The sequence below is a fragment of the Ptychodera flava genome, chromosome 2 (assembly GCF_041260155.1).
Source record: "Ptychodera flava strain L36383 chromosome 2, AS_Pfla_20210202, whole genome shotgun sequence".
Classification (NCBI taxonomy): domain Eukaryota; kingdom Metazoa; phylum Hemichordata; class Enteropneusta; family Ptychoderidae; genus Ptychodera; species Ptychodera flava.
In genome coordinates, this window is record NC_091929.1 from 39248779 (window position 1) to 39264965 (window position 16187).

Here is a 16187-nt window from a genome sequence, read left to right on the forward strand (position 1 = left end):
ACAAGGCAAGGCACGCTCTGCAGCAAGAGAGGCAGCGTATATGAAGACAATTGCTTACCATCAAGCAAAGATCAAAGTTATCGAAGCTGAAATGAAAGCAGAAAAGGCAAGGATAGATGCAGAAACCCTCCAACAAGTAGCGGAAGAAAATTCCTTACCAGTACAGACACTTACTACACCAGACCAGTCATCGAACGACCATGTATCACGATACATTGCAATGAAAAGAGAAATGAGCATGATCCATTACCAACACTGAACTTTACCGAGTTCGTACCCAAAGCACAAAACAAAGACTTAGAATCATCCCCTCTACTGATACAACCAGGACAGGGAACACCAACAGAATCAGGTGAGACAGTCACACCTACTTCAAATCAACAGACACCTACAACAAGCCAGAACAACAACATGCAACCTCTGACGGAGATAGCCCAAATGATGGCCCGTCAACGTTTACCACTACAACAACCAATAACATTTGGAGGCGACCCAACCATGTACATGTCATGGAAAAGATCATTCGAGGCCACTGTAACAACGGCCTGCATACAGACATCTGAGAAACTTGACTTCCTGCATAAATACACGCAGGGAGATCCACAGAAAATCGTCGAAGACCATCTACAACGTTACGTAGACGACCCAGACGAGTCATACAGAGAGGCTTGGATAGAACTAGAAGACAGATTCGGCAACCCTGCAGTCATCACCGCAGTAATCCTGGAAAGACTGAAGTCCTTCCCGAAAGTTAAACCAGACGAAAGCAAAAAGCTACTCGAACTATCAGACTTGTGCTCTAACACAGAGGCACACATGAGAAAACTTCCTCCGACCTTTCGTCCCTCAATACACCACAGGGACTCAACCCCGTCATGGAGAAGTTACCAAGATTCGTCCTCAACAAGTGGAGAGATAACGTGGCATAATACAAACGACGCCACAAAACATTTCCTCCATTCAAGTTCTTCAAAGACTTCCTGAAAGACACAGCGAAAGCAGCATGCGATCCTGATATTCCAAGACCAGACGACACACACCCTGGAACAAGTAAGTCAAAATCCAGTCAACAAACGAAGACTAGAGCGCGTGTACACGCAACGAAATCATCAAATGAAGAAAAACAATGTCTCTACCACGAGGCTAAAGGACATGACCTGAAAGATTGCAAAGCATTTGCAAAGCAACCAGTTGCTGACAGAATTGAACTGTGTAAGAAGAAAGGCTTGTGCTTTAAATGCACTGAGAAACATCTCGCCAAAGACTGCACATCGACCATCGAGTGCGCCATATGCAAGAGCAAGAAACACATCACCTGTCTCCACGCTACACCCGGTGACAGGTCTAAGCAGAAAACAACCGAAGCTAAACCAGAAGATAAAGAAAAGGAAACCCAAGAAGCTACAACAAAATGTACCAGACTCACGAAATGCCCAGCCGGACGTTCGTGTGGGAAGATAGTCCTCGCAAAGGTGTATACACAAGACCGACCAGCAGACTACATAGAAACTTACGTAGTCCTAGACGACCAGTCCAACGCCTGTATGGGTGACAGCCACCTCTTCGACGCACTGAAGATACACGGCCCAGACCTTGAATACGAACTGTCAACATGCAGCGGCAAGGGAGAACTCAGAAAGGGACGACGTAGCAACCACGTCATCATAGAATCAATTGATGGAAAGAAGAAATTCTCTCTTCCTGTCCTGCTAGAAAACGACAACATACCGAGCGACAAGAATGAAATACCCACACCAGACATTTGCAAGGCCTTCAAACATCTGAAGCCCATCATCGATTACATTCCAGAACCAAAAAGAACGTTGGAATTCACCTCCTCATCGGCAGAAACTGCCCAGAACCATTGAAAGTCAGAGAAACAAGGAACGGACCTGTAAACTCGCCTTGGGCTCAACGCACCGACCTAGGGTGGACAATTTCAGGTGAACTGTGCCTAGAGACAGCAAGAGGTGTAATCCGCACTTCAGTACAACGGTACTACTGCAACCCTCAACAGCTACGATGAATCGGCGCTCGAATGTAATCATCACATCCACAACAAAGACATAATAAGCCCGAAACCCGTCAACTTCGGCACCACCGCCTTCAAGCGGACACCTTACGACGAACAAAAGGCACCCTCCATTGAAGACAAGCAATTCCTGGACATCATGCAACGAGAAGTCCATGTAAATGAGGAAGGAAATCTAGAACTTCCTCTCCCCTTCAGGCAAGACCCGAAGAAATTACCGAACAACCGACTGTCAGCTCTGAACCGATTCTACAATCTACAGAATCAGTTTCAGCGTAAACCACAAATGATGGAAGAATACTTTCAGTTTATGAAGAAAATAACGGAACGTGACCACGCAAGTCCTGTTCCAGAAGATGAAATAGATGCCGACAACGCATGGTACCTACCACACTTCGGTGTCTACCATGCCAAGAAACAGCAGATCAGAGTAGTATTCGACTCCAGTGCAAAGTACAATGGAGTCTCCTTGAACGACGCATTGCTTCAGGACCTGACCAAATGAACAGCCTCCTCGGTATCCTGCTACGATTCCGACGCGAGCAGACAGCAGTAATGGGCGACGTAGAACAAATGTTTCATAGCTTCCACGTCAACAAAGAACACAGAGACTATCTGCGCTTCTTTTGGTTCAAAAACAACGACCCCACGAAACCAGTAATTCAGTACAGAATGAACGTACACCTGTTCGGCAATGTCTCCTCACCAGCCATTGCTACCTTCGGACTGAGAAAGATCGCTGAAGACGGCGTATCTACATACGGAGAAGACGTGAAAGAGTTCATCGACAAGAACTTTTACGTCGACGACGGACTAACCTCAGCACCAGATGCACAGAAAGCTATTAGTCTCATCAATAGAACAAGAGACTTACTAGCGACCAGAAACGTTAACTTCCACAAGATCGTTTCAAATGATGAAGAAGTCATGACAGCACTTCCAAACGAAGTACGAGCCAAAGATCTACAGAGTTTGGATTTCAACCAAGACACCTTACCAACACAGAGATCATTAGGGGTCAAGTGGTCTCTAGAGGCGGACGCATTCACATTCGAAGTAGACTTGAAGGAGAAGCCATTCTCACGGCGGGGAGTACTGGCGATCGTCAACTCAATATACGATCCACTCGGTATACTCGCACCAGTTTCCATAGAAGGAAAACTAATACTACGAGGCCTCATGACAGAAACTAAAGGACGCAACTCATCAAACCTTGGATGGGATGAAACATTACCAGAGAAATACTTGCCCAGATGGACCCGCTGGTGCAACAACCTCAACTACATCACAAAGATACAGCTACAGCGATGCTACACTCCACCCACCTTCGGACCCATAAAGAAAACTGAGTGTCACATTTTCTCTGACGCCAGCAATGAAGCCATAGGTGCTGTAGCGTACATGCGGTTAATTAACCATGAAGACAACGTCAACGTATCATTCATACTTGGCAAAGCAAAGGTAAACCCGACTCATGCAGTCTCCATACCTCGCCTAGAACTGTGTGCAGCCGTCCTAGCGACAGAACTCGCACAGAAGATCACATCAGAAATCGGCCTGAACATCGACAACGTCATATATCACACGGACAGCGAAATCGTCCTTGGATATATAAACAACAGCTCGAAACGTTTCCATGTATACGTAGCGAACAGAGTAGAAAAGATACACAACATCTCATCACCACACCAGTGGCGACATGTGTCTACACACGAAAATCCAGCTGACATCGCATCACGCAGTGTACCAGCCCAAAAACTCAACTCAACTATCTGGCTATCAGGACCAGCATTCCTTTGGCAGCGAGACGAGCAAGACAACCATGAAGAAACAGAACACAAATACACAGTAAGTGACGAAGACCCTGAGGTCCGCAAACAACTTGCCGTCCTCAACACATCAACGAAGGAAGTAGAACAAGACGACTTAGGTGCTCACTGATTTCAACGATTCTCATCATGGAGATCCTTGAAGAGAAGTATCGCCAACTAATAGGCAAAATCAGACAAAGAAAATCACCAGAAAAGACAGACAAAAAAGAAGAAGAGAAGTCCCCAGAAGAACTGAAAATTGAGATGATGGCACAAGCAGAAATCATCATCCTCCGCTCAGTACAAAAAGTGTGTTTCATAAAGAATATGAGATACTATCTGCAGCAAAGTCAGCAGATACTGACAACAACAAACTACAGAAACGAAATCCCATCAGCCAGATGAACCCATTCATCGATGAAAAAGGACTCATCCGCGTTGGAGGAAGACTTCGTCAATCTGACATCGACCTCTGCGGCCGACACCCCATCATCCTCCCACAGGACAACCACATTTCACGACTTATCATAGATCATGTACATCGACAAGTACAACATCAAGGCAAACAACTCACCCTGTCAAACGTCAGAGCTAATGGCTATTGGATTATGGGTGTACATGACATGGTAAGAAGTATACTACACAAATGTGCGATATGTAGAAGACTGAGAGCAAAACCACTCACTCAACTCATGGCCGACCTACCGTCGGACAGAACAGAGAAAACCCCACCATTCACCAACGTCGGAATGGACGTATTCGGCCCCTGGGCTATAGCTTCCCGCAAAACCAGAGCCGGTACGTCTGAAGCAAAGAGATGGGCAGTTATCTTTGTCTGTCTCTACACTACAGCAGTATATATAGAAGTAATAGACTCCATGGACACTTCATCCTTCATCAACGCCCTACGTCGCTTCATAGCTATACGCGGCAACATCAAGAAACTCAGATGTGACCAGGGCACCAACTTCATCGGCGCAAAGAACGAACTTCAGGCAGCAGCCAAAGAGCTGGATCAAGACTGCATCAAGAAATTCCTTACAACGAGAGACTGCGAGTGGACTTTCAACCCACCTCACGCATCCCACTTCGGCGGTATATGGGAACGACAAATTGGTACCATCAGACGCGTTCTTGACTCCATGCACTATCAACTAGGCAAGCAACAATACACACATGACTTGCTGACAACTCTCATGGCAGAAGCCAGCGCCATTGTCAACTCCAGACCTATAACGACTGTATCATCAGATGCAAACGATCCTCAAGCTCTCACTCCAAACATGCTACTCACCATGAAGACTCAATCACCGACACCACCACAAGGCTCATTCGTCCAACAAGACATCTACAGTAGAAAACGTTGGCGACGCGTACAGTATCTGGCTGATCAATTCTGGATACGATGGAGAAAAGAATATCTACAAAGCCGTCAGCCACGACCAAAATGGAACAAATCTACAATCAACGTCAAAGAAGGAGACGTGGTTCTTTTGAGAGAGAAAGAATACGCAAGAAACAGCTGGCCCCTCGCTCGCATAGTGAAGGTCTACCCCAGCGATGACAACAAAGTACGAAAAGTAGACGTGATGATCTACAAAGATGGCGAACATCGAACCTACCTCAGACCTATTAGTGAATTAGTTTTGATTGAAAGCACAAATTGAACTCTGTGATTGAATTCAATGAACACTATATACGGACTCTCTTAGAATGAACCCTTTCACATATACTCTTAGCTTTTAGAATTTATTTAGACCTAAAATATAACTAGGCATTTATTCTATTTGAAATTTATGATTAGTAAAAATTCAGCTTACCGCGCATTTTTAGACGGGGAGTGTGTTGAATTGACCCTTCATGACCCTTTCTAGATTTTCAGAAGATCGCCCTCTATCTTTCTTAAGGCCCTCTGACACAAAGGTCAAGAAACTTCTTGGTAAAACAATTAAAAGGTTAAAGATTAAATTACACCCAGGCAGACACGTTTTTTCCTCCACTGTCTTAAAGCAAGTAGACATGCCACGTGGATCTCACTAACACTCCAGCCAAAAGTAGGACTGTAGGCGCAACGATGTAAGTTGATTTCCTTTTATGACTTTCCAATTATTTAGAGGACCATTTTGAATGCAGTGCTTAGATATTTTAGTAGAATTTAGTTCTTTTCTTCCGTTTACTTTGGACTTGATTTACCTCGACTCTCCGGTATAGACAATGAATGACCTTGTATTTTAATCTCTTTATTTACCCAGTTTTCACCGCTTCTTGAATAAACCTATCCTAAACTAAAGCAACTGAGGGTGGTTATTTCTTGGAGTGGTTGGCACTTAGCGGATACAAAAGTAACTGGACTCCGCCACAAACTAACAACTAACAACAACATAACGTTTAATATTCTCTATGTAATCAAGATGCACATGACGTCATTTTGCGATTTTTACTGGAGGTCCACTTATCTTTCTCTCACGACTTTGACTGACATGTATACCGGTACTTGGTGATAATGTAGCTGTACTGTACTGTATTTGACCTGTACAATAACTGTGTAACATGACTTTTTGACTACGACTTTTGGATTACAGATGGATGTGATTGCTATTAATTTGAATTCAAAACATTCGAATATCTGAAACTCGATATAACTAGCTTCACCGCATAACGTTTTTGTCGGAACCAGGACAGTAGCATTGATCAAGCCCGGATTTTGAATGGTAGCTTAGGAAACAGGTGGTTCTTTCTCAGAAAACATGTGATGTATTACCTACTGCCCCCTTTGGGCTTAGACTTTCCCCATCTCGCTCCTACACATCAACAAGATCGTTCAGTTACGTGAATCTGTAAATTCATCAATTATTATACTCAACTACAGAATGTAACACAAGGGTCGCAGTCACGGGTCGAAGGATGTCCAGGAAAAGACACCAGCAACTTGTTCGTTGTGGTCTTTTTATTGGTTTTTAGAACATACAAATATATCAGTTCATCTGACAGTGTACCGTACGGTCGTACATCGAATCGACAAGTGTATAAACTTCGAGACTCTACGTTTTTCACTTTAAAGTTGCTCATTCAAAAACACAAAGACATCGCGACTTAGTCTTACAGCGGCGCAAGAAATTTTAATTTATAGTTTCTGAATCGAATCCCACGTCAAGTGATCAAGAAGTTAATACTGAGGCGGTTAGACCTTCATACTGACTGAGGACCGAGTATTTACTCTCGGAACGGAGATGTCAAGGAAAGACGAGTTTACTTTTCAGAAAAATTAAACGTTCATTCTCGTTATGTTAATCAATGAATCGAAATATTTCCATTCCCTGTTGATGAAATCATAGACAGTCTAACGTCTCCAGACGGCCGACTGTGATTAGATACATTATTTGACACATGCTTGATAAAAAGGATTTTTATCTACAATATTATATTCTTATTTGACAGCTCTTACTAATTCCATACTCAGGCCGACACTTGGTTGTTTTGCCAAAGATCTCGTCAGCTTTCCGGTTTATTGCATTGGACACGTCCGTATACGTTTGCAATGAACTCGCCACAGTAATTTAGGATATTATATCGGTCAAATTGACACGGCATATTGAAGATGAAAATACTTTTATCGATTGACTCAAAGAGCGAGAACGAGTCAGTGAACCTGTAAATAGACGGACAGGATAGGCACAGGCAAGTCTGTATATAAAAATTGATCCCCCTAGCCTGCTCCTCGTAGATGAAGTTGAACCTGTCCCTTAATTAATCTGGCGAATCACAAATATATGTTGCATTGTGTAATATTTTTGTCTAACAAGAGTGACAGAAATTGCATTTTGTCATAATTGAACATAAGTAATAATAACTTAAGCAAATTCTTCCTGTGAATATTTGAGCTCTTAGGGGGTCGTAAACAGTAAAGCGCCACCTTGATGACTATGTTGTACCTGTGTTTAAGTTGTACCTGGTCCCTGGAGTGGGTTGCCATGCAGTTACGAGCCATCCAGATCGACAAGCAACACGTTTTATTCAAGTTATTCTCGGAGCCGTTCAACCCCAGTTTAACCATGACGAAACTACACTACCCATTTTCGAAACTTAGACGGAAGAGAGCAAACTTTACAGCGACATGTCGAAAAGTACCTAAATTGCCGCTATCATAGATATACAACATCAGCTGGACAGCCGTTGTGTAATCCAGGTATGTATCGTTGTCCTCTCACACTTGTCCGGGTGTTTTCGATACTTTTTCTTGTATAGCTCTTTATAGAAATATCTTTATCAGGTACAAGTATCTAACATTTTTATATGTTTTCATTCATAAATAGTCCTGACTGTTGCAAATGTACACCAATTCCTAGCTCTCCGTTCCAAAGCCCTTTACAAAGGTTTTATGCTAATGTGACCTTTTCATGCCATGCCCTGCATCAGACCCAGGGAAGAGTGTAAATGCCTTTCAGAGAAATGTACACGCATAAGCCCTAAAATGACATAGTAAATGAATGGTTTACGTTCTAACGTTTGTTAAACCTTGACTTAAAAAGTCAGGGATCGTAAAACTGAAGTATAGAGAAGACTAGGCGTTTCTGCCTTTTGTTTTCCTCTCAAAGTGCAGTAATTGTATAAATATGTTGCGAGGATTTTGGATTAATATGACCAGACTATTAATTCTTACATCTCAAATTTATGTTCTATGTATCGTGATTTTTTGATGGAAAAGCCCTATTCATTTTTGGGGTCGTTTTAGTAGCATTCTTAGAGGCATATGCATCTCCATTCACTCAGCTGCCATTCAGCGATGGCCACTACTATAATTAATTATATTGTTATGCGAATAAGCCACTTTGCTATCAGTAATTCCTTGGGAGTAGACTTTTCACACCTGACCAAACCTTTCCAAACTTCTAAAAATTTGGGTTTCCTTTCTGTGACAAGAAAGTCAAGCTGATGCTTTAGCGCTGAAAGTTTCATACAATTCCCTGAGCCAATGTTAATGCATTATTGTTTTATAGCACATAATAACATCTTTTTCAGCATTGTTAAAAAGCTGAAAATGAAGAATCAAGAGATAGAAATATTACACAATTTTCATAGATAATTGCGAACACAAATATACACTGTTATTCAATAACGCAGTGACCCTTATCTCTTATTTATTCATTTACTGCCCCTGTGATTAGTTACCCTTTTTACTAATCTGTTTTCAATTTATTTTGTCTTGCAGGCCATGAAGACGAATCATCGTGTGCTTCTGAATGACGACAACATGACTCTTGACGGGTTTACTCCTGATAGGAGGGTGTATTTGTCATCTTGAGGTCTCCTGCTTGAAGAGCAAACCCATTGAATGAACTTTCATGTACATTAGATGTCTTGTCTAAAAGAAAAAGTGTATTTTAAAATTCTAAGAGGAAGGCAGTCATTCTACTCATTGCATCTGAAAACAGTGAGGAAATACGCAGCAGATCTCATCTTATCAACGCATTATGATTACCCAGATTTCACTACCATAGTTGACTCAAATTTTTAAAACAGCTGATTATCTCTTGGCCCTCTTCCTGTCCCTCCACATTTAACATCTCTTAAAACAACTTGTCAGATTTGATCAATTATGGTGTAGTTTGTATGTAATTGTATATTGGGGCAATTTTTGCCCTTTTAATGAAACAACAATCTTCTTAGAAACTGCAACTAAACTTATTCCTTTGAAATTTTGCACGCAGGTTGCCACACTGATCTGAGTGAGTTATCTTCTGATATGTTTTATCCCATGGATGAGTTGTAATGCATGCCAATATCACGAAGGGGCTCTGTTAGCTGCAACATAGCTTGTTTTCTTTCGAAACAAAAAGAACATGTGCTATAGTCGATAAGAGAATTTCCCAAAGGCCATCTGTGCAACATGCAACTGTTCTGAAATATTGTTTACAGTTCTAGTGGTTCTTTTTACTCCTTTATGTATTTGTTTTTTAAAACTCTGATTGAATTCTAGTTTTGGAATAAAATTTTAATTTTTCTTTGTAAATATATGCTGGTAAATACAGGATATGTATTTGCCATGTATCAACAGTGCATATACAGGTAAATACAGGCTGTATTCCCTGTATTTACCATAAACACATGGCTGTATTTACCTGTATCTGTCTGAATTTACAGCAAATACAGCCAAAATACAGGTCAATACACTCTGTATTTTAGCCTTTTCACACAGTGATGACGGCCTGACTCATCAGCGTAGCGGCCGTCATGATAGCGTGGCAGATGTGGCTGTAAGTGTTGCAGAACCCACGCATTTGTATGCTGGGGAGAACGTCAAACGTTCTCATCTGATAACCTTGATGTTTGGTATACATCATCCTACAGATGATTTAATGTGACATATTGGAATTATGATGAAATCTGCAATTTTATATTTTTGGGGCAATTTTTGCCACCTTTGGTTGACATTTGCACAGGGATTATCTTCATTTGCCTTTCCCTAAACATTTCTTAACTTGCTTTGTCATGTAGGTCATATGAAAAGGAGAAAGACAAGTGAAGCTAATATCACAACCAAGCTAATTGGTGGTGATACACTGTTGCATGACGGCAGGGAAGTTGTTACTGACATAATTGATCCAATTAGAGGTGAAGTCAAGCTAACCACTGGTGAAGTTATAAAAGCTTCTGAGCTTAAATTGAAAGGTATATATCACCTGAAGTCATTACTTTTATTAGTATAGTCTCAGTCAAACATACATGTACTTCCAATTCAACCCATATCCTTAGTTGATTAACATTTCTATCAATATCCTGAATTTCCATTACAGTCAAGAAAAAGTGACTGCACTATAGCTACCACATTTTGATTTGATTTTCGATAAGGTGGCGCTGCACCGGTGAACACAGTTTGTTTTTCAAATGAATGTTACAAGGAAACCCTCTCAAACTATATATTTTCAAAACGCAGTGTATCTAAAATTTAGCATAGTAGCATTTCTACTTTAGTCAAAGGATGAAGAAGTTTCATATGTGACACCTCTTTAACATAATTGACACTTCTTTATCATGCAACTTATGACAGAATATGTAATACTTTGCCTGGAGAGATCAAATCTAGCTCTTCACTTCAATCATTTAAAAGAAATTGCAAGTGCCATTTTTTAGATAGATGGGTTAATCTTACTTTTATGTAAATTTTAAATTTGATTTTGAAGGTTTTTTGCAGCGTTTTTACATTTTTTTCAGTATAAAGTTTTCTTCCTGAATTATTTTTTTAATGTAAATATTGTAAATGTTGTTTTACTCGACTCTGTGTGAGAAGAGCCTCAGGCTCAACAGTTTATCGAGTTTAAATAAAGTCTAATAATAATAATAATAATAATAATAATAATAATAATAATAATAATAATAATAATAATAATAATAAATATAAGTATTATATAGAAATAATAACACGAATAATAATAGGTTCAATTTCCGTGAACATTTCACCATAAGGGTATTTTGGGTCGAAAAGACCAAATATGATATCGATTTCACTGCCCCATGTTTCCATGGTAACCATTTTAGGGGTTGAAAATTTCAGTTTTTCTAATATCCAATGAAAAGTTACTTTGATTGATATGAAAATTATCTAGCGGGGGGAGTTCAGGTCAGAGAACACAAAAACCAGACTTATTTTAATGTTTTGAGTTGCCATGGTAACTATTCTGGGATTGAAAATGTTACTTTTTCCCGAATTCCTATTAAAGAACTCTTGATTGATGTAAACAATGATAATGAGGGTTTTTCTGCTTATCACACCAAAAAAAAATCACGCTCATTTTAATGTGAGATGTTTCCATGGCAACCATTCAGGAGTAAAAATTACCATTTTTCAAAGATTCAATCTAAAATCCAGGAATCAACAGAATGTGTTATATCAAAGGGGCATTTGTGGTTAGAAAGACCAAATATCCAGTGTAAAAATCCAGTAATCAACAGAAATATTATACCAAAGGGTTATTTTGGGTTATTATCATATACCTATATCCACGTGCATGTGTAAAGCTATGGGAGAAAGTGCCCTCAAATCCGTGCATTGTTTTTACGTATCATGCCCCGGCCCGGTGCCAAAATATGGGCAATCACCGTGCATTTCTGAACTATCTCGATTCTGGTTACTACGCGCGTTGCTATCCGCAAACGTTCCATTCGTACACAAAGCCAGCACGGGATAAGGAAAATGTCTGCTCGCTCAGATCGTAGTTGCGCGTGGCGACAGTGAAGCCGCGCAGGTGACATCGGCTTTTATTTCTAACTTCTAGTGAAATCTTGTGTATCCTTAAACCGGTAACTCTCGGTAGGGCCCTACCGAGAAAAGTGGGCGGGGCTTGACAGAAAAATGAGCACAATTTGGTGCAACATTGTTTCAAAAATTGACCTGAAGCTAAGGGCACATTGTATCAATACCACGTGTGTTGATTGTACAAATAAACAGAATGAACTCTACCTGCATGAACGATTCATCATACACGATATTTTAGACTTGTGCTGTTTTGCTTTCTATCTATTGTAAAGAATCTGCAGCCAATTTCTCCAAAGTTTAGATTTGAATTCGGTGTTTTGCGAACACGTACAGGAACGGATGACCGTTGCCTTGGATTAGTGACATCGACTATCGATCGAAACGACGTTGCACGGCGATCGACGCTTTCATTCCAATCAAGTACAGCAAGATTCGTTCTCATTTGATACGATTCTCTGCCAAACACTATTCGTTTATCATGGTATTGAAGTAAAGCATTATTAAAAGACTCTACATAGTGTGTGTCATGACAACAGCAGTAACTCTCCGCATATTTATAAACGGGAAGTCTATGAAGGAATGATAGAAGAATTTTCTCAGCAGTAGGGTCAGTGATGTTGACCTTAGTTGGGTGATAGTTTGGATCTGTTCTACAGCGAGAGTCAGAATGACAGTGATCGTGTTTTCCTTTGTAATGGGGGATTATGTTTGTGATTCTCTTTCTCAGAGTTTCTGCATTGCCGTTACATGATTTCATTGCCCAGTATATGTCAGTTTTTATCGACGCTGCTTTGTCTGCCAGCTCCGCGTGCCAGGTTTTGCCCTCACTATATTTAGGTCCCGACGCAATTTTTTTCGCTTCTCGTGCAATTCCTTTGGTTACATGCCAAGTGTCTTTACTATTCCTTGTATTTGGATGTTCTTGCTTCACATATTTTGAGACACTCGCGTTGTTATCATGAACGTGAGTTTTCATGGCACACTCTTTCTCTTCAAGATAATTGTATATTCGTCTCACGCCTAATAACTCATGCCTTTGGCTGCACGGTTCCTCCTCCTTGTTTACAGTTTCAACACGAATAACTCTGTGCGTGTGAAAACCAATACAAACCACATCCGAAAATCTTGCGTTCTTTCGCCAGCAATGGCGAGCATCCGTCAGAATCTGGATTCCATCCCGCAGTCCTCCTGTTTCCTCTGAAATAAATTCAGTTGCAGCCATTTCTTCAAGAAGTGCCGTCTCCTGTGATTCGTTTGATAGCGCACTGACTACTTCCATGTACGATTTTTGCAATTCATAAAGTGATTTTTCTCCTATTGTTCCGATAGAAGAGGCTTTGCAGAATTTGAATATTGATTCGGTAACAGTCCCGATGAAAAGTAACCATGTGCAACTCTCACATTTACTAAAAACTCTCCTCCTTCTATGTACTGGGAAGATTTCCAACGTTTTCTATGACATTCCTTTGAACACGCCAATGTTGTTGTCAAAGCATGCCCGACTTTACCAACTTCTGTTATTGTCATTTTAGAAGAATGGCAATCACTCTGATGTTCAATAACGGTATCTACAAGATGTTGTAGTGACTTAGTCGTGCAGATAAACATGTCATCTTCCAATTGAAGGCAATCATCTAGTGCGGCGTAATGAAATTCCGATGCCATTGAAATTGAGGATGGTAGACGTGATATGTCGTTACCGTCATATATTACATTTTCACATTCAGCGTTATGCGTTATGAAAAAATCAAAGACGGTAACAAGTGCTTGGATGGTCGAGATTGGTCTCTTTCCATCGAGGATACTTTTTATTCTGTCCAATTTGTTGAAAAGAGTACGCTTTTCTTCCTCGTCGTTATAGTAAAAAGTTACTTTACCGCGTTTTTTTGTGTCTTGTAATTTTCGTTTCAAGTTTCTTTCTCTCATGCGCTCGGCACTATCTGAGGGATAAGTCCGACGTTGAGTCTCTCTCGCAGAACCGTCAGTACATTGCTGATGCTGGTTTTCCTCCATGACTAGTTTCTTCCTCAATTACGATTAGGGACGAAAATACGAAGACGAGATTTAGCACAGATATCAAACTTGTCCGAACTTCTATAAAAATGGCGCTACCGCGTACCGGCAAAAGTTTGCAACATCGGTCTGTAAAACAAAAGTAAGCTGTATTTCCTTTGTTTGCACTAAAATGGCATTATTGAACGCCTCACAGTGGGGCCTTGGCACCGAAACTACAGAGAAGAAAATTTTTTATCCGGCACTACTTCGTATATTTTTAGTGTAAAGTTGTCTAGCCCATTTAGTATTTGTCAAAATTGTAAACGTTCGTGGAAGAGAGGTCACCAGGAAAATATGGAAGGTATTTATAATATTTCAGTTCATTATTATCCTACACATCACCTTTTCATAAAAATGGTTTGACCTGCCATCCTAAGTGTAGCACTATTTGGCGCGCAACTAGGTCGAGAGAAGTCATTCACGTCTTGTAAGACCGCGTGGAGTGAGTAAATTCCGAGGCTGCCAGTTTTTTCGGAGAAGTTGTTCCCGAGTATGTCACGACCTACGGCAAAATCATAGTTCAAAGTAGTGGTCGACCGAGAGGAGGAGGAAGCACTGAAAACATTTTTTCAGTTGAATAACATTGAGATAGTGGAGGAGGGTCCTTCGCCAAGTACACGGTCACGCACAACTCCAAACAACGTCTCTGATGACAGTGCCGTTTCCACCATCGATTCTGTGGAAACAAGTGATCGTTGTCTGATGAAAAACGATGGCGTCAAAGAGAGTTTAGAGAGCACAGTGTCGAAGGAGAGTGACGATGGAGCCTGCGAGTTTTGTTTTTGCTCCCCATGTGTGACAACTTTTCGACAGAGCTGGCTCGGGCAAGGGCAGAAACCACGCACAGGAAATATATATATAATATATATATATATATATATATATATATATATATATTATATATATATATATATATATATATATATATATATATATATATATATATATATATATTTATTCCCAGAATCAAAAGCAAAACAAATACAAACAAACACTTTGTGACAAAACATTGAGAAAAGGGGAAAAGGAGAAAGGAAAATAGTTGTCTAGCAACTAGTCAAGTCCATCTCCTTATACAAAAGAAAACAAATATATTCTTAATAATATTCTGGGCAAAACTGTTCACTATACTCAATACATTAAATTAAATGTAATACAGAAACGTAATCATTACAAATAAATCAAATTATATTAATATAAAATTATCAAAAGAATTCTGCTTCAGGTATGATCGTTACAAATAAAGATATCAATTGGTAACAGAAGAGAAAGAAAAATAACCTGGAAATAACATCACAATTTTCGAGAGAAAAAGAAAAATCTATCACCGAAAATAAAGTTAACTTAGAATGAACATGAAAACAATGCATGACTGGCTAATTTGATGACTGGAGATACATTTTATAATGCCGTTTAAATTGATGTCTATTTTTTATGTCTCTTATACTGCAAGGGATGCTGTTCCACAACTTCGTTGCAGCATACTTAACTGTAAATTGACCTGCTTTGTGTCTGACTTTTGGTATGGCTAAGTCTTTCGAACATTTTGCCTTGTACTGTACACATGTGTAATAGGGGTAAAAAAGTCTAAAAAGGTATCTGGTAGCCTAAAATTCAAAGCATCGTGTACGAAAAGTGCGAGTTGTAATTTATGTTGTTTGAAAATGTCAAGTATACCTAGTTTCTTGAAAAGTGGTGCTGAGTGTGCTGTCCAAGTACTAAAGGTCATGATGCGGACTAGCTTCTTTTGTATTAAAAAAATGTCATTCAAGTATGTGGGACATGTGTTTCCCCATACCTCTAGACCATACATAATGTGAGGAAGGACAAAGGCATTATATAATAGTACAAGGGTAGACTGTGGCACAGTATGGCGTAGTTTCAAAAACACACCTGTCAGTTTGCTAATTTTCGTTCGTACATGTGTAATATGGTGTTTCCAAGAGAGATTACTGTCCACAATTACCCCTACAAATGACGCACAATCAACTTTATCGATTATTTGATCCTTCAAAACGAGGGACCCAGTACATGA

General features: G+C 40.1%; 3 protein-coding genes across 3 annotated transcripts; all 3 read left to right on the forward strand.

Annotated features, from left to right (window-relative positions):
• The first annotated feature begins 411 nt into the window (after positions 1 to 411).
• LOC139150094 (uncharacterized) lies at positions 412 to 2537 on the forward strand. Its single transcript, XM_070722254.1, has 3 exons — positions 412 to 750; positions 966 to 1822; positions 2018 to 2537. Exons 1-3 carry the CDS (start codon positions 412 to 414, stop codon positions 2535 to 2537), a joined length of 1716 nt encoding a protein of 571 aa, XP_070578355.1.
• On the forward strand, positions 2534 to 3973 carry LOC139150103 (uncharacterized). Its single transcript, XM_070722266.1, has one exon. The coding sequence runs from the start codon at positions 2534 to 2536 to the stop codon at positions 3971 to 3973; it is 1440 nt and encodes a 479-aa protein (XP_070578367.1).
• A 271-nt stretch (positions 3974 to 4244) lies between these two features.
• LOC139150106 (uncharacterized) lies at positions 4245 to 6203 on the forward strand. The gene is made up of 2 exons (XM_070722280.1): positions 4245 to 5919; positions 6096 to 6203. The coding sequence occupies exon 1, from the start codon at positions 4245 to 4247 to the stop codon at positions 5508 to 5510; it is 1266 nt and encodes a 421-aa protein (XP_070578381.1). The 3' UTR covers positions 5511 to 5919; positions 6096 to 6203.
• The last annotated feature ends 9984 nt before the right edge of the window (positions 6204 to 16187 follow it).